General features: G+C 45.8%; 3 protein-coding genes and 1 long non-coding RNA gene across 8 annotated transcripts; 1 reads left to right on the top strand and 3 right to left on the bottom strand.

Moving 5' to 3' along the window:
- The first annotated feature begins 3915 nt into the window (after positions 1–3915).
- LOC127782223 (protein STICHEL-like 2) lies at positions 3916–9209 on the top strand. 5 transcript variants are annotated; one of them, XM_052309322.1, is made up of 6 exons: positions 3916–5418; positions 5607–6779; positions 6894–7110; positions 7351–7536; positions 7692–7901; positions 8320–9209. In XM_052309322.1, exons 2-6 carry the CDS (start codon positions 5631–5633, stop codon positions 8952–8954), a joined length of 2397 nt encoding a protein of 798 aa, XP_052165282.1. In that variant the 5' UTR covers positions 3916–5418; positions 5607–5630; the 3' UTR covers positions 8955–9209. The 5 variants fall into 5 exon arrangements, with proteins under 5 accessions (XP_052165282.1, XP_052165283.1, XP_052165281.1 ...); XM_052309323.1 differs by having other exon boundaries at positions 3916–5177; positions 5285–6779; XM_052309321.1 differs by having other exon boundaries at positions 3916–4908.
- Positions 9210–10344: 1135 nt separating this feature from the next.
- On the bottom strand, positions 10345–12814 carry LOC127782627 (uncharacterized). Its single transcript, XR_008019213.1, has 3 exons — positions 12468–12814; positions 11233–11390; positions 10345–10837 (listed from the first exon to the last, which is right to left on the bottom strand). It is a non-coding gene; the product is annotated as an uncharacterized LOC127782627 (long non-coding RNA).
- A 2223-nt stretch (positions 12815–15037) lies between these two features.
- LOC127781934 (MA3 DOMAIN-CONTAINING TRANSLATION REGULATORY FACTOR 1-like) lies at positions 15038–19689 on the bottom strand. Its single transcript, XM_052309006.1, has 4 exons — positions 19558–19689; positions 19172–19463; positions 17428–17522; positions 15038–17209 (listed from the first exon to the last, which is right to left on the bottom strand). Exons 2-4 carry the CDS (start codon positions 19428–19430, stop codon positions 15419–15421), a joined length of 2145 nt encoding a protein of 714 aa, XP_052164966.1. The 5' UTR covers positions 19431–19463; positions 19558–19689; the 3' UTR covers positions 15038–15418.
- Positions 19690–20896: 1207 nt separating this feature from the next.
- LOC127781437 (fructose-bisphosphate aldolase 6, cytosolic-like) lies at positions 20897–22655 on the bottom strand. The gene is made up of 2 exons (XM_052308391.1): positions 22417–22655; positions 20897–22152 (listed from the first exon to the last, which is right to left on the bottom strand). The coding sequence occupies exons 1-2, from the start codon at positions 22442–22444 to the stop codon at positions 21092–21094; spliced, it is 1089 nt and encodes a 362-aa protein (XP_052164351.1). The 5' UTR covers positions 22445–22655; the 3' UTR covers positions 20897–21091.
- Positions 22656–24315: the final 1660 nt, after the last annotated feature.

Here is a 24315-nt window from a genome sequence, read left to right on the forward strand (position 1 = left end):
GCCGGTGGATTGTGTCTTGTGGGTACAGTTGTGCACCTCTGGCCATAGTAAAACTATTCGAATAGCCGTGCCCACGGTTATGGGCGATCGACCAGAATCATCGTGATTAGTCTCACACTTAATAAATCGACCCAATGCACTGTAGTTCAGGTGGGTTGGTTGGGCCTGTTCAACGTGGTGTAGTGTTGATCAGTGGAGATTTAATATTACTTTAATTACTCAACAGTTTTACCGTTTTGCTCAATAAAATGCTTTATAATCGCCTTTATGCAAATAGCCACAAGCCATCCTTGTATCTCCTTGCACGTCTGCATCTTTGGTGTGGCTTGCTGAGTATGGTGGTTGTACTCAGCCTTGCTATTATTCCCCCTTTTCAGAAGTGTAGTGCTTCTGAGCTAAAGACGAAGTTAGAAGACCAAGGCTCATACCCCAGTTGAGTTTTGCCTGAGGAGTGGAGTTGAAGCCCCGCTAGGATCGCCTCTTTCCGCTGCTGTCGTTCTCTTTCGGTGTGAGGACCAAGTGCCTCTTCTGTAAGTATTTTACGCTTTATTTACGTTTGGAACTGTTTATTACTTGTCGTTTTGTATACCCTGGCTGGTCCTGGACAGGGATTTAATACACAAAAATAGTCTGCAAATTTGGGCTAAATTTCTGGGCGTGACAGATCGCCGCCGCCCCAAACCTTTGTACCCTAGATCATCACAAGGGTTGGGTGCACTCACCCTTCCCTGGCATGGGATCTGACACGTTGTTGTCTCCTGTCCTCCTTTGTACCTCATTGTGCACCCGTTGTGGATGATGGATGCGCACCATCACCACCATCGTGAAGGGAGGAGGCTGCAACCATCAATTGCCAGTAGGGCCCACGAAGCACCGGCCACCTTACCTTCAAGGCCACACCTTGTCGCCTCGCTTCCCTGGCTGCACCCGCACCTCGTTCGATGGGTTGCTAATCACTGCACAACCTCGACGACGCATTGCTCTCACCGTCAAGTTGTCACTTGCACCGAACACCGCCATCGTGATTTGTGAGCTGGGATGGCACGCCGCGGCACCGCCCCCTATTATCCAAAGCCCCTATATCTATAGTTGAGAGCTCCACCGTTGCTATCCTAGCATGCTACATGTCTTGTCGCCCGCTCGCTCTAGCGATGGCAAGGCAAAGGGAGGGGGAGATGGGCGGCGGCAGTAGCGCCACCCGTGCCGCCCTCGCGGGAGTGAGGCCTATGTTCAAGACATAATTTTAGTACTGAAAAAAACATAGTACTACTATTCAAGTTCCCCTTTTATCAGTTCATGTCCTCTAAAGAAGGATTCTGGTTGTGCAATAAGAGATCGTGTGGTGGGGGTCCATCCGTTACATTGAAACCTCTCTCCGGTTCAGAAGAAGTTGGTGTACATGTAGTACCGTGTCCTGCACCAGACAGGTAAAATCAAGAACCCCGTTGAAGAGGCGTTTAATTACTCCTGCACCATGAAGAAGATCCTGTCCCAGCGATGGGGTCACTGTATCTGCGTTAATATCACTTCACTGACAGTACAGTAGTACCTTCCATTGCCAGCTTAAATGAGATCTAGCTAGCCAGCCAGAGCTGTGATACTGCCGCTCGTACTTCACCTAGGGTTCATGGACATTCGGTGGCAATTCAATGGAGAATTTTTCTGAAGATTTCGCCATTACAAGTCACAATCTCATGGACAGGAAGATCATGCAGCAATGCAACAGAAGCATGGAAATGAGCCCGTCTTGTCTGCCTCCTCCAGAAAATTCAGGCGACTGGCGACAGCACAGGCTCCTCTACGGCTGATTGCAGCGTGTGCAACTCTTTTTACATGAAGAGGAAGAAGAGAGAACAGTGTTGGTTATACTGTACTTTTTTTTACATTGTTTTGCAATTAGAACAACTGTACCAGTTTGCTTAGTATAATTTTTTTTACTATTGTGCCCATGTGGGTGTCGAATGATGATTAGAATAAGCTAACCAGGTGAGTAAACAAATCTCTAATGTGTCTAGCATAATTATGAATTTATGATAGCCTTTTCAACGTTGGGCTCGGTTGTCAGCTGTGTCTGTTTGCCCCTGTTGTCTTAGCTCCAGCGTAAGCTAAACTGCTAAACCAAGAGTCAAACTAATTAAGGTCGAATCTTTTCAGACGAGACGACCTACTGTCACCGCAAGCTACACTGTTTGTCTTACCCCCTATACGGCTATACCTCTCTACACATTATGATACTATCTACTACTACTGATTTGATTATGATTAGAGACGTATCATCCACTCCAAGTGCAGATAACATAGTTAAAGTTATAAAGTATGAATACTTAAAATAACTTCGAAATGCTGTTTGACTGTTTATTAGCCACACAAACATTTTTACAGTGGATAATTAATCCTCAGTTACAAATGAAAAGATTAAGTTGGAGAAATGCATGATGAGCAGGGCCGGCCATGTTTCTGATGATGATAACCCGATCGATCAACTCTTGAATGATGCAAAGATCAAGAGGCTATCGTTCTGTCCTACAAGTTAATAAAGCGACAAATACAAATGCATGCTTGAGTTGATTGGATTCGAAGACTGTGCCATATGCATGTTGGACCATTGATCAATCACTAAACAATGATTAGAAAATCACCAAACAAGTCGCCGGAACCAACTAATCTTGGTCCCCCCCTTGTGGATCATTTCTACCGAATCCTTGTTAAAAGAAGAGAGAAACAAATTATGGTGTTGGAGTAGTTTCCCTGCTCAAAACCACATCGATTGCCAGCTGCTTTTATATCGGTGAGAACTGAGAAAGGATATAAGAAAATTCAGAACACATTAATTAATTATATCTGACAATGTTGTTATCATACTGATAAACTAATATAGCAAGAAAGCATTGTTGGCATGCGGCAACAAACACAAGTGATTTGCCTCTAGCTATATGTTTTGAATAAAAGCCACAAATCTTCTAAACCATACTCCTGACAAATTTTTAGTACACGACTGATTACTGAACATATTAAGGCCAGTTTTAGAGTTTAGTATACATATAAAAGCATGAAACAGATTTTTAAAGCTCACACATAATCAAATGACGTGTAATTTGATCAACTAATAACTTGTACTAGTACTCCTACCACCCTGATACAAACTTGTACTATGGGTTAATGACAAACATTTTCCGAGTCAAAAAAGTTAAATCACACCTCAGGCTACACGACAATAGTCCTATCTTTTTAGTCATCCTGTTGCCAAAATTCTATGACAGAGGATAAAAGAGAATCACAACAAAATAAAAAAAAGAAAGAAAAAAAACAAATTATTGCAGCACAGGTGGCAAGAGATGAAAAAAATCAGTAAAAAAAAAAGCAGCAGCGGTGGGGTCACGGGGCCTCGCATGCCGCAACAGTAAATCTGACGACACCGCCACGCCCTTCCCAACGTCTCCCCCCACCCACGTCGCCCTCTCACTGACAGGTGGGCCCGGGGCCCACCTGTCATCCACCTGTACCAGCGCCACCGCCGCTCCACGCTGTCCCGTCCGTTTTACGGTTCGGGGTTGTGCCACGGACGGAGCCACGAAATGACGGAAACGCCCCTCGAATCGCCCGCGTATTTACGGGTGGGTGCCATCGTGGCCTCCTCTTCTTCTCCCTCCTCCCTCGGCCTGGACAGAGAAAACTCGTGGCTCGATAGCTCGTTCGACTCGTGCCTAGCTCGGCTCGGCTCGTTTAAATTTGTTAACGAGCCGAGCAAGGGTTTTAGCTCGTTTGTTATAACGAGCCAGCTCGAGCTGGCTCGTGAGCTGCTCACGAGCCTAACGAGCCAAGCCCAACAGCCAAAGATCCCAGCTGCCCAATAGTCCAAAGAGATAATATGAAGCGGTCGAGCTGGCCCATCAAGAAAAAAAAATAGCACTAACCTTAGATGGAGAAACACACGCACGTGACTTGTCTACGCACTGTGATTCTGTGAATCCCAGATCCCCTTTCTACGCTAGCGCCGCTTGCTCTCCGCTCCTCACGCCGCCGCGCGACGAGGGCGCCGCTCGCTCCCCGCGTCTCACGGCGCCTTGCGCCGCCCGCCGACGAGGTCGCGTGTAGATTGCTCGTAGGCCATAGTGACGCCAGCCCTCGCCTCCGTGGCTTCGTCGGCATCAGTGCAACTACACCCCGAGGGAGCAGGAGTCAGGAGGGTGAACGAGACCACCCAAGCCATCATTTGTGCATCTCTTTCAAGATGATTATCTCTTTGCGTATTTTTATTGATTCCTCATTTGCATTTTTCAGTTCTGGAATGCCCCTTGATTTCTGTTGCAGTAGCGGTTTAATCCGGCCACTGAATTGCATTTTTTTTGCAGTAATCGATCAGTGCAAGCTAGTGATATATCATCATATTCATTTTCCTTTGAAATCTGTTGGTTTGTGAGCATTTGCCCTCTTCCTCCTCCCTATCCCACTGCACACGCCACTACTCTTTTTCCTTGTTGTGGCTCACGAGCTAAACGAGCTGGCTCGAGCTGACACACGAGCCGAGCCGAGCCGGTAATCTAGCTCGTTATCCTAACGAGCTAGACCGAGCCGAGCCAGCTTGATATCCACCTCTAAGCCCGCCTCCTCCCCGCGCCTCCCGGGGCAAAACTACCCCTCACCTTGGCGCGTATTTACGTCTCTGCCACTCTAGTCTAGTCTCGCCTAGTCCCCCCTCCTGCTGCTTCGCTCACTTGCTCCTCTCGCTCTCTCTCTCCTCGAGTCTCCATGCCGTGCTCGCGCTATTAATGTGGTGGTGGTGGTGGTGAACGGAGGAGGGAGGGAGCGGCGCGCGGCCGTGGCGGTGGAGGTGGAGGTGCGGAAAAGCCGCGGCGTTGTTGTCTTGCGTCGTCGTCGTTGTGGTTGTCGTTCGTGTTTGGGGGGGAGGTAAATGCTTCGGTTCCGAATCCCCATCTTTCTCTTCCGTTCTTGCTGCTCTCGGTCGGTGGTGTTTGTTTGTTTGTCCTTTCTCCTGGATTCTTCGGCCTGCGTGCCACGTCGTCTGGAGCTGCGAAAATGTTTCCAATTTTCTTTTTGTTTTTTTGGTTCTATCTGTTCTTTGAGGTTAATTCCTCTATGGGGAATTGCGCGTCGTTTCCTCTCTTCTTCTTTTGCCCCCTTTTGCGAGGTTTTTGTACCGCCTGCGAGATCGTTCGGTATGTACTATGTAGGGCTTGAAATTCTCCATTTCTTTTGTTTCTTTTTTTTTTCATGTTCTTGGATGCATTTTGCATTTGAGTTTTATTATGCTCTCCTTTGCAAGTTGCAAGGTTTTTCTATGGATGTTTGCATCCAGGCGCCCGATTGACTTCCATCTACAATCAGCAATTTTTTTTCTTGGCTCCGCCTATCTCGGCAAGTTGTTTGCATGGCAATGCTGGTTAGGTAAAACCGCAGGTAGCGATTGTTTCTGCAGATTTTGCGTTGATGGTTTCTCTGCTCCTTGCATACAAGATCGAAAAAAGATTAGTTTTTTTGTGGAGTGTGCACCATGTTTGAAGATTGTGTTGACTGTGCAATGCCTAATTGCACATCCTTTCTCTACTGAAGACTGAATTGTTCCTCGTTATTTATCTGCATTGCAGCATAGTTCATTGGGGCCTTGCAAGATGATTGAGGGGAGGAGGCACTCCGTTGACATCCCGATTTCGAGGGCTCTACTGGCCGTCATGAGGTCCAGATCTCTGAGGGACCCTGAGACCAACTCGCTGGCCAAGTTCTCGGCGAAGAAGACCATCTGGGAGGGCTGTTCTCTCGAGGAAGATGACCTGGAGGGGAGCAATTATGGTAGGCACAGCTTTAGTTACAACATGTATGATCATCTCCAGAGGAGGAGGGAGGAGTTTGGGGACAGCGCGAGGTCTGGTCGGCTGGTGAACTCGCCGATCAACATCATCAAGGCCAATGCGAGGGTCAAGGCGGCGCTTCATAACCAGACCTGCTCCTCGGTGATCTCGGGGATGTCAAGGGCAACAAAGGACAGGGCATCCTCTTTGATGATTGAAGGAGAGCAATTGGGTCGGAGGGAGGGAGCTACATTTCAAGAAAGCGCGAGAAGTTTGCTTCAAAAGTACCGGCCCAAGGCTTTCTCTGAGCTGGTTGGACAAAATGTTGTTGCTCAGTCTCTTTCAAGTGCTGTTTTGAAAGGAAAACTTGCTCCAATCTATCTCTTCCATGGTCCACATGGCATAGGAAAGACATCTGCAGCTAGAATATTTGCCGCATCACTGAATTGCCACTCTTCAGGTGGGAACCAGCCTTGTGGGCACTGTGAGGAATGCATGGCCATATTCTCAGGAAACAGTAGCAGTGTGATAGAGATTGATGCTTCTAAACTGGATTGCAAATCTAGAGTTGCTGCCTTGCTGAGGAATGCCTGTGAAGTTCCTGCTTCGCACTTCAAGGTTCTTATTGTGGATGATTGCCAACACATGGATAAGGAGGGATGGTACTCTGTCTACAGTAGCCTTGAAGGCATCCCTGACAGCTCAATCTTTGTGATGATCACATCTGACATTGATAAACTGCCAAGTAATTCAGTTGGATGGTGCCAGAGCTACAGGTTTTGCAAGGTAGACGAAGCAGAGATCGCCCTCCGATTGAGTAGGATTTGCATAAATGAAGGTATGGAGTTCGAGGCCGAAGCACTGGAGCTTATTGCTCGCAAGGCCAAGGGTTCCATTCGAGATGCAGTTCAAATGCTTGACCAGCTTACTCTGCTAGGAAAAAGGATCAGCAAATCAGTAACATATGACCTAGTAAGTTAATCAATCAACTTTTCTAGCCTTGAAATATTTACCACCATAAAATAAATTGCCTTGTTTCATATTCAGTGAACATACATCAACTTGCTATGCTGTTTTTTTTTTCAGATAGGCGATGTCTCAGATGAGGAGTTGCTTGATCTTCTTAATCTGGCTTTTTCATCGGATGCTGCTACCATTGTCAGGAGGGCTAGGGAGCTTTTGAGCTCAAAGGTTGACCCCCTGCAGTTATTAGCTCAGCTTGCAAATCTTATCATGGATATTTTAGCTGGGAGGCACCAGTCAGATTCCCAAGAAGTTAGAAAGGTTACTGGTAAACATACATGTATGCTCCTTCCTTCCCAAACAAACTTTAAAATTGTACAATCTACACACGGATTACCTGCAGATCTGTTATTGTTAATGCCGAACATAACACTGCAATATGGAGTCCTTATCTTGAAGATAATTCCAACCTTTAAACATGACATATTAGCTTAGCATTATTATATATGATAATTATTATGCTCACAGTTCACATTAATGTGTCATACACATCATCTAATCCTGTATCTTAACTTTACAGCTGCTGAAATTGATGTGCACAAACTTAGAAATGCACTGGAAATACTTTCTGAAACTGAAAAGCAGCTGAAAACCACAAAGAACCAGTCTACATGGCTTACAGCAGCGCTGTTACAGTTTAATATGAGAGAGCCGTACTGCCTAGATGATGCTGCAGTTTCAAGCATGTTCACAGAGAGTCAGACAGGTAAATGGCATTCTCTACTTCATATGGTATTACATTAGTGTCAGTTATTTTGTACCCATGGGGGTTAATCTGTTTCCTGTATAATATCGTTATGGAACGAAACTCTGATGACTGAGTCACTTTCTCATGCTCACTGAAAGCTATTTATTGTGCAGATGATGAGGCTGCTATCTTGAAAGACGAAAGCTTAGATACCAGTTCTCATCTTTGCTATCAGAACAAAATCGGTTGTTTAGATATGAACTTAGGAGATCCAGATGTGCTCGAGACCATATGGATTAAGGCTCTTGAGAACTGCACGTCTAAACCACTTCATAGTCTGTTGAGAAAAGATGGGAAGTTGTCATCCCTGTACACCACTCAAGGTAATCCATGTAACTGTGTGTTGGATCCTTTTTCTTCTGTTTTGTTTGGGAGGCAGATTCATTTGTCATCTTATCTATAACAAGAACATTTCCATACTTCCTACTATGTTTCCTGCTGATCCATCATACGTCTTATTCAGCCAGTTGATCAATGTTGCTTTCCAGAAAGCACATGTTTGTCTGAACTGATGTATGATGTGTCATGTATAGTAAACAGGTATATCTGTGGATAAGCTAGTGTTCTTGATAAGGTGGCAGATAATTGTCAGTATGCTTTTAACACATATCTTCCCATAGTTCTGTAGTAATTGCCTTTCAGCACTGGCCATGAATCCAAACTGCATGTTAGTAGCATCATTGCATGCCGGCACTGCAGAATTTTCAAGTCGAACTCATTCTGTTTAATTTTGGATTGCAGGTGTAGCAGTTGCTGAGCTGCAGTTCTGCCACCCCGAGGATGTACCTACAACAGAGAGCTTTTGGAATCCATTTGTGGTTTCTCTGCAGAATTTGCTAAAGTGCAATGTGGATATCAGGATCAATCTTTCCCCAATCTCCACCAGCAACAGAGTTGTATCCAAGAATTCATCAGTAAGCCTGGTCATGCAATCCAGAGAAGATCAGGAGACGGAAGATCCAGTTGCCGCAGGTTGCAGAACAGTAGCTTCATCAAGAAAAGAGTGCCCTTCTCCACTCGCGGTGCAACCAAAGGAGAAGCCGTCGCACATTCTGGGGTGCCTCCATGCTACAGATGGCGACGCGGTGGATACCGAGTCGAGGATCTTGAGCTATCAGAAGATTTCAGTCATACCTGAAGCATCCACTCCAGGAAATGGTTCCTTCAAAGCTGGAGGGCACACACCAAAGGTTGACGAAGCCAGAGCTCGCCGAGGCTGTTTCTCGAAGCTTCTACAGCGCCGTGCTGGTGCTCCTTACCAAAATGGAGCTTTGCCTCGCAGGGGACTGTTCAAATGCTGTTTCTGCAAGATCAGACCAGACTGCAAGACGAAAGTGGAAGAAACTGATGGGTTCCAAGGGCACAGTAAAAACTGAAACAAGGGTTGATGATCAAGATGATGAATTTCATTTGGTTGAAGCTGACTACAAGTTGTCCATTCTTGTATACTGTTATTTTAGATGGGCTCTGGGTTAAGATCACCTCAGTTTAGATGAAAGTATGTGAATCTGTTAACTGCATCTCTCTTGTGAGTTCTGACATAATAGATGCGCATCACTGACTGAAATGTTTTGAACATCTCTGGTAGTAGCTCAATGATTGACCATCAGTTGGATCACATATTCACGTCCTATTTTGCCTCGTTGATAAACTATGCCTTTCTTTATCTGAGTTAAATCAATCATCAAATCATGGTGTAAATCAACTGCAGTTGCAGAGATGGTCCATGTTACTCATCTGGACTGCTGTTTTTTCGCGGCGGTCGGATTAACTTTCCTGGGTCCCATATATCAACGGGCCCAGCGAAAATGGGCTTCACGTAAGTCCAAAGCCATGCGAAGCTCCAAGCCCGTTGACTGGGCCGCACGTAATCGAAATCCAGTTGCGGCCCAATCATTGTGGCCCACAAGTCAGAATCCCGTTAGGCCTAATATGGGTCGCACGTAACTCCTACTCCCGTTATTGGGCCTCTTGAAATCGAAATCCCGTTCTGGCCCAATATTTATGAGCCTCACGTCCCAACATATATATAGGCCTCACGGAATCGAAATCCCATTCTGGGCCAATTAGTATGAGCCGCATTTAAGTCTGAATCCGATCTTACAAAAACTGCATTCTTTTTTTTCCTGCAAAAAAGAACAAACTGAAATCTTCTTTCTTCTTTGATTCAATTTATCATCTAGTCACTCTCCATTAAGCCACAAAATTAAAGAAAACTCTTCCTGTGATTGCGCGTGCCAGTCCACTATTTATTTCCGAACAAATTGCACTGACGATTTATATACTGTAAAGCAAAATTGCGTCTTTTCCTTGGTTCTTTTTTACCTCCATCAAGCTCGAGATAGAAGATCTGCTAGTCGAAATCAACGACGACTGAGATACTGCAAGCAAATACAGCAAGGAAGCCAAATTTACGTAAAGGAATTGTTAGCATTCTCAGCAAGAACAAGCACAGGCTAGTTGCGGAAGAGTGAGACAAATAAATGATCAACCGCGCACACGCCACAAATACTATCAGTCACCAGCCAATGTCGCACACACTCGCGCCGTGCCACCGTCCATAGTTACAGAATGTGGCATTTAATTACACGAATCAACTTTATGAATCCATTCATGTTCTCGGAGCAGCAGCAGGGAGGACAAGAGAGGTTGAGGAAGAAGCACCAGATATACTAGAAGTATAAGCGCGGCGCCACGCCGCGCGCAGCTGCGCACACAAGGATATGATTAACAGCTTAAGCAAAGCTACTGTTAAACATATAGCTATTGTTGACCAAATGTTGCTATGTAATTTTATTTAGCTTTCAAAACACATCTATGTGTAACATAATGCCAATATCTTGTACACCAAAAATAGAATCATTACATAGCTTCTTAAATTAAACAAAGTTTTAGGAAACTATCAGGGCTAGTTGAACAACATGGGCCTAACAAAAATAAGTCCACATGGTAACCTTTTTTCCCAACCAATTCCCGTTCCCCAGACATACAGGATGTAGGACCATATGTCTCGTACATTCATAGTACCAATTGCTCATATAAAAAGAAATTACAAATTAAAAAATTTGGAAAGTAAAGATGCTATAACGGAAAAGGGCTCTATTGAGTTAGCTAATATAGAGGCGACCAGCCCAATATCATCAAGTTTGAGAATTAGTATAAAACCCAAAGAACACAATTGCTTGCACTTAGAAAAGCACAGTCATTCAATTCTCTGCTATGCCAGCAACTCCAAAGTTGGTATGGGACACATCCTTACCTGCAAGCAAGAAGGCACAACTGAATTAGTTTGGTATGGGAATAATTTGCAGAAGTAAATAAGATAAATAATTAAAAATAAATAAAGGAGGATAGGAGTAGAATATATTAGCTAGGTAATCCATGCAAGCCATGGAACAACAGAGATCATGTATTCTATGTGGGACAACAGAGATGTATTTTTCAACAACTCTTTTAGGACCTATGCACATATAATAAGATACACAATACATAAAGCAATTTGGGATCGATCTAATATATTAGGGCATGTAGGTAAGCAAAAGGATTGCAGCAAACCATTTGATTGTACACCACTTTTGGTAATTCGCCCTAGCAACCAAAAGTAGGTATTTTCTAAGCTTCTATCTGCGATATTATGATGAGAAAATTAATTACCTTTTATGGTGCTTCGTACATTGCTTTTTCTTACCCCTGCAAGAGAGGTGAGGAGATCAAGCAGCAACCACAAGCCATAAATCGGTTGCTTACTGATCAAGGGTCTGCGATCATCCAATGAATGCTTCGAAGTAGGAGTATTGTCAAGGACTGTAGATCTGGTTAATAATAAAGTCAAGTGTGGCAAAACACCATAAAGAACAGGCCCTATTAAGCTCTAAAAGAACCTAATCCAATTTTCAGTATGCAATGAACGTTAGATGGTAATAGATCTTCAGTTCCAATTGAGCTTTAACTGTCAAGCTAGGCATGAGAGCCTTATAGACTTTAACATGTTCTGAAAGGATGCAGCTCAATGAGTTATAATTTTATTTATAGTTTTACAAAGTGCAACATTGTAGGACAAAATAAATATTAGGCCCTTCAATTTTCGCTGTCAGTTTCATGTGTTATGATAGCATCAGGGAAATGCTAGGTAGTTCTGCTCTATATATGAAAATTACAATTAAAAGGATGGCTATTGACTGATAAGAGCGTTAAATCACAGTTCATGTTCCATTTTTCCAAAAGAACAATTCTGTAAGTATGTCTACCTTTTGAAAGCATGCTTGTTAGCATCACAAGTAAGACCAATCACTACATCTGGCCTCACATAGATAACCCACTTAACCAAATACAATAGTGTAAAAGATAATGCAGATAATCTGCCTAACCAAAATCCAGGTTCAAGGAGCTCATTCACATTCAGAAAAGTTGTATATCAATGAACATGGAGCATGAAAAGCCTAGTAGGATACTATAATGAGCCATGCAATTTTTTTTTAACAAGAAACAGACTAACACGAGGCACATACAGTGGTCCAATAATAAAAAAAAGAACACCACCGAGAACAACTGAACAAGTCAGCATAAAAACCACCAGAACCCACAATAATTCAATACTTTCCTGCAGTTTGAATAGGTAAGATGCAGTCGAACAAAAAACCTGAATGATTGCATCACCGCCGAGGCAGTAAAACATGCACATAAAAAACTCGTCTCTACCGCTTTGCTTTGGGATTTGTTAATTCAAATTGCTTTGCAATGGACCAAAATAACAGCCTCAAGTGTTCTTAGGAACACGTTCAGGAAAAAAAAAGGTTTAGAAACTTCCAGTACATCGCAAGAACCTGGTTGGACAAAAAGAAACTTCCAGTAGTCTGAAGAATAAAGACTCCATAAAACTCATCACTTACACAGATACGGCAAGGTCGTCGTCGCCGCCCGCAACGCTTAATCATGGGCTGATGTCTGCTGTCATCCAACCAATGCGTCCGTCGGTTCGGAAGGAGGAAGAGCCGACAACAAAACTTGAGCCACAGCGAGTTGCAATCGTCCGGCCCTAGACCGGGGCCAATCCGGCGACAAGGTGCCAGATCCGGCATTCCCCGAGGACGGCTCAGCGTCGGGAATATGGGACGGTACAGACTGCAGCCATAGGGTCGATAGGTAGAAGGGGCATCGGCTAGCAACGTCGACCGGGAGGAAGAGGACCGCCGGTGGTGGGGTGGGAGCGACGGCGGCAGGAGGCACGGGTGTTGGGGGGGGGGGGGGGGGGGTGGTGGTGGAAATAGGCACCTGAGCGGGAGGACGACATGGCGCGGGGGGTTAGGGGTGGTGGGTAGGGCGGTTGATGGGGCCGCCGGCGGCCTCGCTTTCGTCCGCTTTGAGCGCCCACCGCCGGCTGCTGAGGCCTTCGCCACCTTGCCACATCCGCTGGCCCTGCTCCTCGCCGCTGACCTTGCTCGTCAAATCCGACACCCCACCGAGCGGGGCGAGAGGGCGAGAGAGAGGAAGCGGCGGCATTGGGGAGATGAAGAGTACGGGCGGTGACGACGGCTAGGGAAGAACGAGGAGGCGGCGGTGGCGCATGAAGAAGGGGCTAGGGAGTACCGGCTCCGACGGGCGGCGGTCGCGCGGTCAGCTCCGCCGCCACCTCAAGCCCTGATGGACGCGTCCGCCTTCCGTCCCGTCGACGTCACCACAAGGGGAGGGGTAAGGAGGGAGGAGGCACCGGCGGCAGATCGTGGTGTGTGTGGGCATGCGGAGGCGACGGGTGACGGTGGCGGCAGCGGAACCCCTCGCGGGGAAGGCGGACGATGGTGCCGCACCTGTCGGCCTCCGCCGCTTCGTCGTCCGAAGCTATCGCGGCCATCCTCCTCCGTCGTGCCGTCTCCTCCGGCCGCCAGATCCAGCGGCGGCGGAGCTGGATCCAGCCGTGGGAGGGCCGGATCTGGCTACGGCGGCACCGGAGACGAGGCCACGAGCCGCGCCGTCGCACGGCCTGCAAGGAGAGGCAACGGAGAGCGGGGGGAGGACGGACGACGTCGGCGGCGGCGGGTGGAGGGCGGACGACGACGGAGGTGACTCGGGGAGGGCGGACGGAGGCGAGGGGAGTCCCGCGCCGGCGCCAGCGCCGAGCACGGGGCGTGGGTGGGGCGGCGGCCGCGCGGTGAGGGAGTGGGGAACAGCCCGTGGTTAGCGTTTGGGGTATACGTGGTTGTTTTTCGAAAAAACCCCTTAATTTTTAATATTTACATATCTACCCCTAAAACGGAATTTTCTCTTCTTCACATTGTATATTTGTGAAATAGGAGGGTTTTTTCGCAACAAACACAACGGGTGTGAACCAGTCCAAGGACGTATACGATATTTCGTGGAAACACAAGGACTTTTTTGCAAATATCCTTTTAATCAAACCGGCCCCAACCCGCCGCGCCCAAAAAAAATCGTTGGACCGTGACCGCTTACGAGCGGTCACGCAGGCGTACGCGAGGAGCCGGAATGAGGAGGAGCGACGTGTAAACCATCAAGATAACCCAAAAAAAAATTAAAAAAATGAGAAAAACGATGAGGTTAGGGGAGTTATTGATTGATGATTCACACCAGAATGACGCAGACGCTAGCACATGATGGCTTCAGCATTCAGGGCATAGGGACGTTTTAGTTTGATACCAAAATGTTGCCATACTAATTTTTTGGTAGTTTAAATAGTAAATGTGAAGATTTATTTTGAAGCCAAATGTTTGGTAATGCCTATACTTAATTTGGCATAATTCTATAATATTCTTCATCACAATTTAAAATTTGTCTCTCAATTAACATAAACTAAACACACTCATTTACAGTTCTATCCTACCAAAATATTGGTAGTGCCAAAACTTACCTAGAGTTTGGCACTATCAATATATTGGTAGGGTACTAAACCAAACTAGCACATACTTCTGTTTTAAAATGAACTAGCTGCCTAGTATTTAATTAAACACATCCTAATAATATAAATCTGAACAGTCCATATCTCTATAAAGATTCAATTGGATAGTAGATAGCTAGTACATTTTTTTTGAACGGAGGTAGTACCAATGCTGAGGAAGAAATAGGGTCTTTCTGCTCGTTCATCGCTACAACCTTGATGCCTTTGTCGTCACCTAGCTGCTCGCAGAAGCCTAGGATGCTTGGAAAATCCTTGGAAATGAAGATGTGATATACCATTGGCATGTTGATTGCGCCAAGATGCAAAACAGTACAGCTGGCATGTTGATTGCGTCTTTCTGATGACTGATATACCACTGACCCAACAGCCCAACAGATATGATTCACTGACACAATGTTGGTGCCAATCCAATCCCCATTGTAAAACCAGCTAAACAAAGCGCAACTGTGCTCTGTCGCCTTGATCATCACAGAAAGACAATTAACATCTACTCCTAGTATTTTTTTTAAAAAAAAGAACACATCAAGCTACTTATCGCTGCAGGCGAGAACGTACAGTAAATGAGGTAAGCAACAGATGCAAATGCTGAGGCAGGGAGCAACTTTTACATGACGGGGGTTCTTTTCTCTGTTTTTACTTGTGAAGTAAAAAAGGGTCTATGGGGGAAGTTAAAAATGGAATGCAACTAACGACAGCAACGGGTGTGTCAGAGGTGAAAGATCTAGACACATAAGCCACCACAACAACCACAAGTAAGAGGGGCTCGCTCCGCTACCTACACGCGCAAGCACAACGACATGCATCAGAAAACGCAAATGAAAATCATCAACTTGAATATCTTGGATGCAGCAAATATCACGGCATGTGCCTTCTTGCTTCGTTGTTCATCGGTCCGGTCCAGCTTGATGCTTCCTGCTCACTCATAACATTGGTTCAAGCTGAAGTAGCGACGCCGAATGAGGGTAGAAGCCATCCGCTCTTCTTGGCATGCTCCACATAGGACAGGAACTTCTCCCTGGCATCAGGAATATCGAGAGCCAGATCATCAAGCCCATCCCTCACCCTTGAGAACCCCTTGGTCATCTGGTTGATGGTGATGATCCCTTCACCAAAGCACTCCTGCAGCAGACCGAGGATCCTGTCGTTCTTCTTTTCCATTGCCATGACAAGCGCCTTCTTGACCACCTCATGATTGAAGAACGGCATGTGCAGCTCGCGGATGCAGTTGCAAGCTTCTCCTACATCGCCTCCGCTCTCGTACTCCTCCAGAAGCTTTGCTATCTTGTCCTTTGTGTCCTCCACAACCCATCCTGTCCCACCGCCCCAGCATCTCAGAAGCCTCTCTCCTGCATGGCGGGCAGTGGCAAGGGAGCGCGCCATGTTCAATGTTTCAGCCCCGCTGCAGTTTGGTGGAAGCTTGCCGCTTATCTCATCTAAGTTCAGAGGCGCAAGCACATCATCAATCACTGCTCTGGCTAGGAACAGTCCCAGCTCATCTGAGGCATCCAATATATCAAGTGCGGTATCTTCTGCAGATTCAAGAAGCATTATGAAACCCTTGACAATGTCTTCTGTTGAGAACAATTCCATGCTTAATGAGGATAGAAGAATTGAAGCCATCTCTTTCTCCCTGTTTTTGCGGTCCATAGCAATTGTTATAAGCTTCTTAATAAAGACGGGGTTGTACTCTGGAGAACCAAGCTCTTTGAGGCTGCGAATAATCTCAGGTACATCATCAGAGAGAAAGTACTCATGAATCATAGAAACAGCCTCTTTCTTGTACCTCCTCAGCTTCTCATGTTCATCATCTTGGACATCCCCATTGGCACCTACATGTACAAACGAAGAGTCGAGCCATCCTTCAGAAACTGCTTTTGATACCAATGTCTGGAATTGAGATTTTGCAGATGGTATATCAAGAGATAGGTCATCAAGACTATCTACAACACGAGAAAATCCCTTCATCATCTGACTAGAGCTTATCAGCAATTCCTCAGATGCTTCCTTCAGAAGCTTGACAATAAGAGCTTCTGCAGTTGGACTCTCCATTCCAAGAGTGAGAGCTCGCTTGACAACCTCATGGTGAAAAAATGGCACTGCCAATTCTCTGATGCACCTACACGCCTCAGCTGTGTCACCATTCTTAATATATTCCTTAAGAAGATCAGTAATCCTCAACTTTACAGCGTCTACTGTGGTGCGAGTTGAACCACCCCATCGCCGTTCAAGCAACTCTGCATGGTGGGGTGCTGAAAGATAGCTCTTTTCTGCAATCTGTACAACTTGCATCCCCTTTGAAGAATCGGAGAGACTCGCTTTTTCCCTGCTGAGAAAAGCAGGTGGCAGAATGTCATCAACAACAGCTCGTGCAATGAAAAGAGCAAGAACATCAACCGCGTCAAGTATGTCAACAGCCAAGTCATCAACAGCCTCTAGCAGCATCACAAAGCCTAGTCTGATTTGGGTAGAACTGATCACATCACCATAAAGAGATGATAAAAGCACTGACGCCATCTCTTTCTCCTTGTCATGCCTATCCATTGCCATGGAAACAAGCTTCTTGACAAAGTAACGGTGGAAATCATCATAACCCAACTCTTTCAGATCAGAAGCAGCCAATTTAACATCACCAGTGCTGAAATATTCCTCAATAATTGGGGCAACAGATTTCTTGTAGTCCTCTACTGGGGTTGAAACAGGGGCTTCAACTAGTTCATATGGTTCCTGATTACCAGAAAAAGAACATGAATGTCCATATGTCTGGCTGGACTCTAACCACATATATTTAGACAATACTGGATACAAGCTAGATGTTTACCAGTTTCTCCAAAATAGCAGGTGTCAAACAATTCATCGGTACATAAATGTGCAAGTGGCTAGAGTTCATCGATACATAAAAGTGCAAGTGGCTAGAGTACATGGTCAAGACCATTAAATATTACCTCATCACTGTCATAGTTTGGGTCATTGCGGTCAAGGCATGCATCTGTGTCTGTATCTATAAGTTTTCCCCAGGTACCTTTGCCACCAGCACCATCTGAAATAGAAGCTCAGCAAGTCAGATATGAGAGAGAGAGAGAGAGATAGACTAATCTTTGGCTCAGCAGAAGTAGAGATATAGATGTAATGAGAACAATATTGGAGAGTGCAATAACTTTCCTGGTGAAATTGTGTGTAGAATCCCAAATACACTAACTCATTGGAAATTTAGAACTAGCAGAGAATGGACACTAGAGAGTATTGTAGTGTCCTAAAAATCATAAAACCAAACTACTGATAAGGGGGATGAACTGAACATAAGAAATATTTTTATGTACTCCTGCATTCAGCGAACACCCACCGGCAAAAGGTAGGTTAGTTAAGCATAAATACTATAATGACAACCTTTGACCGTCCTAATCAATGGACAGTTCAGATGCCTTCCCTAATTAATCAGCATAAAACTCATTTATAATCATTGCCTTGAGCCATCACACTGGAGAAATTAACATGTAACATTATGCAGTCTCCTTTTGCCAAAAACTACAATATACAGAAGTATACAAGATTTGATGTTACCAAGCGATTCAGTTTATGCATATGTATAGATGGGGACTAAATGCCGTCAACTAGAATTGTCAACTGAAATTATAAGAATAATTCTTAATAAACATAGTCCAGACAGAGAAGGCAATCCCCACCCTATATGATATGAGAGTCCCACAGATAGCTCAAAATGGCACACAATTTTGTAAACAACACCAGGCAACCATTACTTAATAAACTAGAAACTCCTCCATAATAATTAAAACTGCATTAAGCTAGCAAAAAGATACAAGCAGAATGAGGGGGGAAAATCAAGTGTGTTGACGTGATAAGAGATGTATAGTGGCAGATGGACGTCCTGTCGCACATACATGACAAATCAGAGATATGAACTGACTGAAAGTTGTTATCAAGATCAAATGTGTACAATCGATGCCTTTATGATATGGCACCTCCAATCCTACTAGCGATGTGGAAAGAACATACTAGCGACAAAAAGAATCTCACGAGTAACAGAATAACTAATCCAACCAACTAATCAGAAATTACTAGATGCCCAAATCATATAATTGTCGTGACCCAACTAAATCCTCCTCCTATAGGTAGCTGAGAGAAACACCAATCAACACGCACACGGAATCCCATATTTGCATGCAGGAGTAACCATCAACACACCAAATATCTGATTACTAGCCAAAAACTCAAAATGCAATACTTCCCTACTTAAACCATGACATTCCACAAATTCCCTAAGCAAACATTCAAGCACATTCATGTTTCCCCTAATCGATTTAATCAATTCTATATATGAATATATATAATAGACAAATACCACAATATATACCTACTAAATATAACTAAACCCAATACCATGAAACACTAACTCACACTACAACTGCACTGACATATTTCTCAAATAAACATTGGCAACTATATCAACCTAATGGGTAAAGTCACATTCCAATCATCCTAAACAAGACGCCACAACACTCAATATATGGATAAATAATAATCAGCAGGTAGCAATGATAATTATTAACAATAGCAGCAGTGGTCACATCCTATATCCTAATCAAGCATGCCAAATCTCTAGAACCACAACAACAACAGTAAGGAAGGCAATAAACCGAGCATAAATAGATCGAGCCGGAGCCACCTCACCTTTCTTCACCTTAATGGTCTTCCCGGAATGCGACCGCCGCACGTGCCTCACCCCACCCCCACCGCCGCCGCCGCCCCTGGCCGCAGCCGCCGCGGCGGCGGCGCGCTGCTGCTCGTACTGCTGCAGGAGCGCGGAGGTGGAGCCCCCGGTCGGCGAGCGCGGGGAGGCGAGCGACAGCGTCTCGGCGTTCTGCACCGCGATCCGCAGCTTCTCCCGCTGGTCCTGCGTCAGGAACCCCTCGTTCCTCGGCGACGCCATCCCCACCTCAACTCCTAATCCCACCACCACCACCTGCACCCAAAAAATTACACCACGCATCAGCACCGGCCGCCGCCGAAATGGGGACTCGAATCCGCCGCCGCCTCCGCGGCGGAGGTTGCCGTACCTAGGGTTTCGGCCGCGGATCGAGCCTGAGCCGCCGCCGCCGCCAACCCGTGCGCGAGATTTGTGCAGGCGAGGCGAGTGGTAAATTTTTTTTTCTACGCTCCTTTTTTTCCCTTTTTTTTTCTCTCCGAGCGAGTGAATGAGATGAGAGAGAAAGGATAGGGAGGGTGGCATTTTATACGGAGGCGGATTGGGATTCGGGGGGACACGTCGCCCGCCCGCGCCCGACACGCCGTGGGGCTCACGTCTCGTGGGCCCCGCATGTCATGGGGGTGCGCGTGTCCTGTGGGCTTATCCTTTTTCTCGGCCCGCTGGTTTTTTGGTTTGGGCCGCCTGGCCGGCCGCTCATCCCTATCCTCTTTCCACGTGGCACTGCCAGCCTCACCTCGTGTCTCACCACACGTTTCACTGACATGTGGGGAACGTGATACGACGGACCCACATGTCAGTGGGTGATGGGGTGTTTTTGAGGAGGTGGATCGGGCCGTGGGAGTTAGGGTTTTGGCCGTGGGGGAGGAAAGGGGATTAGGATCTTCTGCGGCGGTGGTTAATGGTGGGTGCGTGTGTGTTTTTCTGTGGGCGGTGGTTATGAATGATTGGATGGAGTGGATAAGGGGATGAGATTCATGAGAATGACGCGTCGGGAATAGTCAAGCAAGATCCAGTGTGCACCTGACGATGAGATCAACCACCTGATACACACGTGATTGTTGATCCATGATCTCATTAGTGGTACCGTCTATACAAGGTACAGACAACTGTATGTGCACCTAAAAATTTTATCATCTTTATTGGGAGAGAAATTCCCAGTTGTTTGTTTCTACAGCTGGGAATTTTTATTTACAGTGATGATTAACTCTATCTGAGGTGTTGTAGGCTTGCCCATTAGTATGCTCTACTAGTGGTGTCTCTTGAGCTTATCCACAAATGAAGTGCTAGTTAAGCAAAGGTTTGATTGATAGCGCCAGCTTTTAATGGAGGAGGTAACGGCGGCAGGGCAGATGTCGACTGGTTCTTGTTCTGCAACTGCAAGCCCAATCAACTACACCATACTTGGGCTGTCTCACCTGTCGTATCTGGGCCGTGTTATAGACCGGCCTGATTAATGGCCCAGTAGTCAGCTCAGAACTTTGTTCAACTTAGATCACTGTAAATTTGTACAGGCAACTCTGTGCACCTAAAAACTGACGAGATCAGATCAACTTCAGTGAAAAAAAAGGGGTACTAATTCTAATTAATCTTTGTTGTCTGATACTCTAATCAAATTAACCACAACTATAACCCAGATCAAAGTGACAACCAAAATCGCATTGTCCTGGAATCATCAGGTAGTACTCCACTTTTTAATTCACTGTTAAACAGCAGACAAAATCACTTTGAATTCATTTCAAAATTCAGAACCAAAACAAAACACTCGCTAAACAAGACCAAGCAAAAATCAAAATCAAATACGCGACATTGCGAGAGCATAGAAGCAATCGCAGCTTATTGTTACACTACATTATAAAACAAAAATATCAATTCGTCATATAGCCTCAGTACTTGTAGTCCTTGACGTGGAGGCTCTCGGAGACGCCCTCGCCGGCGGCGGCGTCGCCGGCGTACGCGCCGAGCGTCGCCTGGGAGTTGGCCCTGCAGCGGGCGAGCAGCGCCGCCTGCGCCTTGCCGACGTTCTCCGCCTTGCCGGCCCACGCCTTGAGCGTGCTCTGCTGCAGCGCGCGGCCGAAGGAGAAGGTCAGCGACCATGGCTTCTTGCCCCTGCTCGCCACCTGGTTCATGGCGTTCAGGTTCCTCGTCGCCTCCTCCTCGCTCTGCCCGCCGGACAGGAACACGATGGCCGGCACCGCCGGCGGCACGGTGCGGAGGAGCGCGCGGACGGTGTGCTCGGCGACCACCTCCGGCGGCGCCCTGGCGGCGTCGGAGCCCGGCGTCACCATGTTGGGCTTGAGGAGGGTGCCCTCGAGGAGGACGTGGTGGTCGCTCAGCGCCTTGTAGCACGCGGCGAGGACGCGCTCCGTCACCTCGGCGCACGCCTCGATGCCGTGCTCGCCGTCGACGAGGATCTCCGGCTCGACGATGGGGACCAGCCCGTTCTCCTGGCAGATGATGGCGTACCGCGCGAGGCCCTGCGCGTTGGCGTCGACGGCGAGCTGCGACGGCCTGGACGACGCCCCGCCGATGCTGAGCACGGCGCGCCACTTGGCGAACCGCGCGCCGGCGGCGTAGTACCGCCTGCAGCGCTCGCCGAGGCCGTCGTGCCCCTGTGTCGTCGTCTCGCGGTCGGTGCCGGCGAGCTCGACGGTGCCCTTGTCGACCTTGATCCCGGCCAGAACGCCGGCGGCGGCGAGCACGTCGACGAACGGCGTCCCGTCGCGGGTGCTCTGGTAGAGCGTCTCCTCGAACAGGATGACGCCGCTGAGGCAGTCCAGCGCGCCGGGCGCCGTGAACAGGAGCTCCCGGAGCGCGCGGCGGTTCTCCTCGACGTTCTCCACGCCGATGCTCGCCAGCCGCTTCCCGATCGTGCCCGTCGACTCGTCGGCGGCGAGGATGCCCTTCCCCGGCGTCCCAATGTACGCCGCGTTCCTGATCAACTCATCTGAAAAAAAAACAAAAAAAAACCCATAAATCATTGATCAAGAAGCAGAAATGCATGGCTTACTCATCGAATCAAGAAATGCATGTGTTGCACAAGTGTTTTTTTTGGATAATGGAATATAAATCCATCTCCGCCTTCGCTGAAACGAGCTACAACCAATTATTACACCAAATCGCTCAAAACGAGTGCAACTCAAAGAGAACTTAAAAAAAAGACTTTTCTAAACATAAAGCGAACACAAAATCATAAACGAGCTTACTGTACCCTTGTACTTGCCGCAGTAGGCCGACATGATTGACAGATGAGAGAAACGAAAGCTTCTTGGAGGAGAGGTGATCAGGAGGAAGAGGAAGAAGAAGAAGATGCAGAGATGGCGGGAATGGGATGGAGAAAATTCTTGTGGCGTTGTGGCCTATTTAAACAGCTCGGAGCTCTGAAGCTGGAGGTGTCGGAATGTTGGGTGGTCAGAGGAAGCAGACATGGTTTTGGCTTTCTCTGCACATTGTTTTTCGTTTTTTTCTCTTGAGAATTATTGGCGCCATGGGGCCATGGAGAAAACTGTGTTGCTTTTGTCCTTGCAGTATTTTATTAGCGTTGGAAATTAGTCTTTCTCCAACTAATCGGAAGGAGAAACTAATGAATATGCGTGGAATTCTAGATTGATTGGTTGTTATTTTTCCTCCCTTTGAGCTCATCGATCATGACTTCTCCCAGTTGAATTCTCCGTCCAAAGAAATAGGCTCTCTTGTTTCTAAGCTTCCAAGTTCCAACTTGTTCTCTTCTCCTGACAGGAAAGTTGACCCTCGTGAAAAGGGATCTTCTTCTTCAGAAACATGTTGCGTAAATACCTTATGGAAATATTTTGATTTGCTGAAACCAAGCAATTCAGGGTATCCCAAATTTCTGTGCTTTTTATGTGATGCAGACCAAACAACTTTTCTAATTTCTATACCGGAATTGCTAGAATTATATCGTCACATTTTTCGCTTAATTTCAGTCATTTTATCCCTATGTGATTGTCTCTCTCCTATTTGTTCCTATATGTAAGGATGCTTTTTATATCTTCTATCTATTTAAGATAATAAATTACTTTTAATCCTAACTGGATAAAACCCATGTTTTGTATGATAATATATAGTAGAAATAACATGTAAAATAGCTAGACAATATAATTTTGTAATACTTTATATAATTTTCATCTTTGACCGACTATTGAAAAAAAATGTTCGAACAATTAAGATGATGTGGTTTATAATTCAAATTATACATAGATTAATCATTCCAAAGCAAAATTAAGGTGAGAAGAAAAGGAAGGAAGATATATAGATTAATCATCCGAAGACAAAACTAAAATGATATGACTTCATAAAATAAGAAAAAAGAGAGATAATTTGTAGCGTAGATCAACCATCCAAGAGCTAAAAATAATAAATGTGATGTAACTTAATGATAGAAGAGAGAAATAACATTAACAACACTTAGTGGGAATGAACTTTATAAATATATAGGATTCTCTTGTACATTGTTTATTAGAAAAATTACAGTGTAATGTATATAGGATTCTCTTGGCAAGTCGAGAAAATCCAAGCCCAAATTTGACTTAGAAATAGAAAAGAAAAAGATCAAGGAGGGCCTCCAAAAGAATCTCTTGAATATCAAAGCAAATGGGGATAGCATGTGAGTGCCTTCCTTTTTTTTAGCTAGCTATAGTTATTTTGAGGTCTCACATGTAAATATGAGAAAGCATAAAGGAGGATACAATTTGTATGATTACATGCATGGATCATGCTCTGATCTGATACATAGCTGCAAAGAGACCATTTGTGTGCAGGCACAAGTGACTGATCCCATGCATCTGCAGCACAACACCAGCAGATTCGTGGCATTTGAATTGACCAAATAATGTTAAAGTCATACACACGGAATTCAGATAGTGTTCATTACAAAGTCGGAATTAAGGTACAAGCAGGAATTTAGTTAGAAAAATAAAAGGGTACATAAGGATGGATTATGCCTACTGCTCCGATCAGGAGCAGTGAGCATTTGGGCGTACATATAAATGCAAAAGGTAAATATTTAGTAGGGATTTAAACCGACTTAATCCCCCTTTTTACCTGTGCTGTAGCAGCGTTTTTGATTGTTCTGTTTGGGATAACTCCCTGT

The sequence above is a fragment of the Oryza glaberrima genome, chromosome 8 (assembly GCF_000147395.1).
Source record: "Oryza glaberrima chromosome 8, OglaRS2, whole genome shotgun sequence".
Taxonomy (NCBI): Eukaryota; Viridiplantae; Streptophyta; class Magnoliopsida; order Poales; family Poaceae; genus Oryza; species Oryza glaberrima.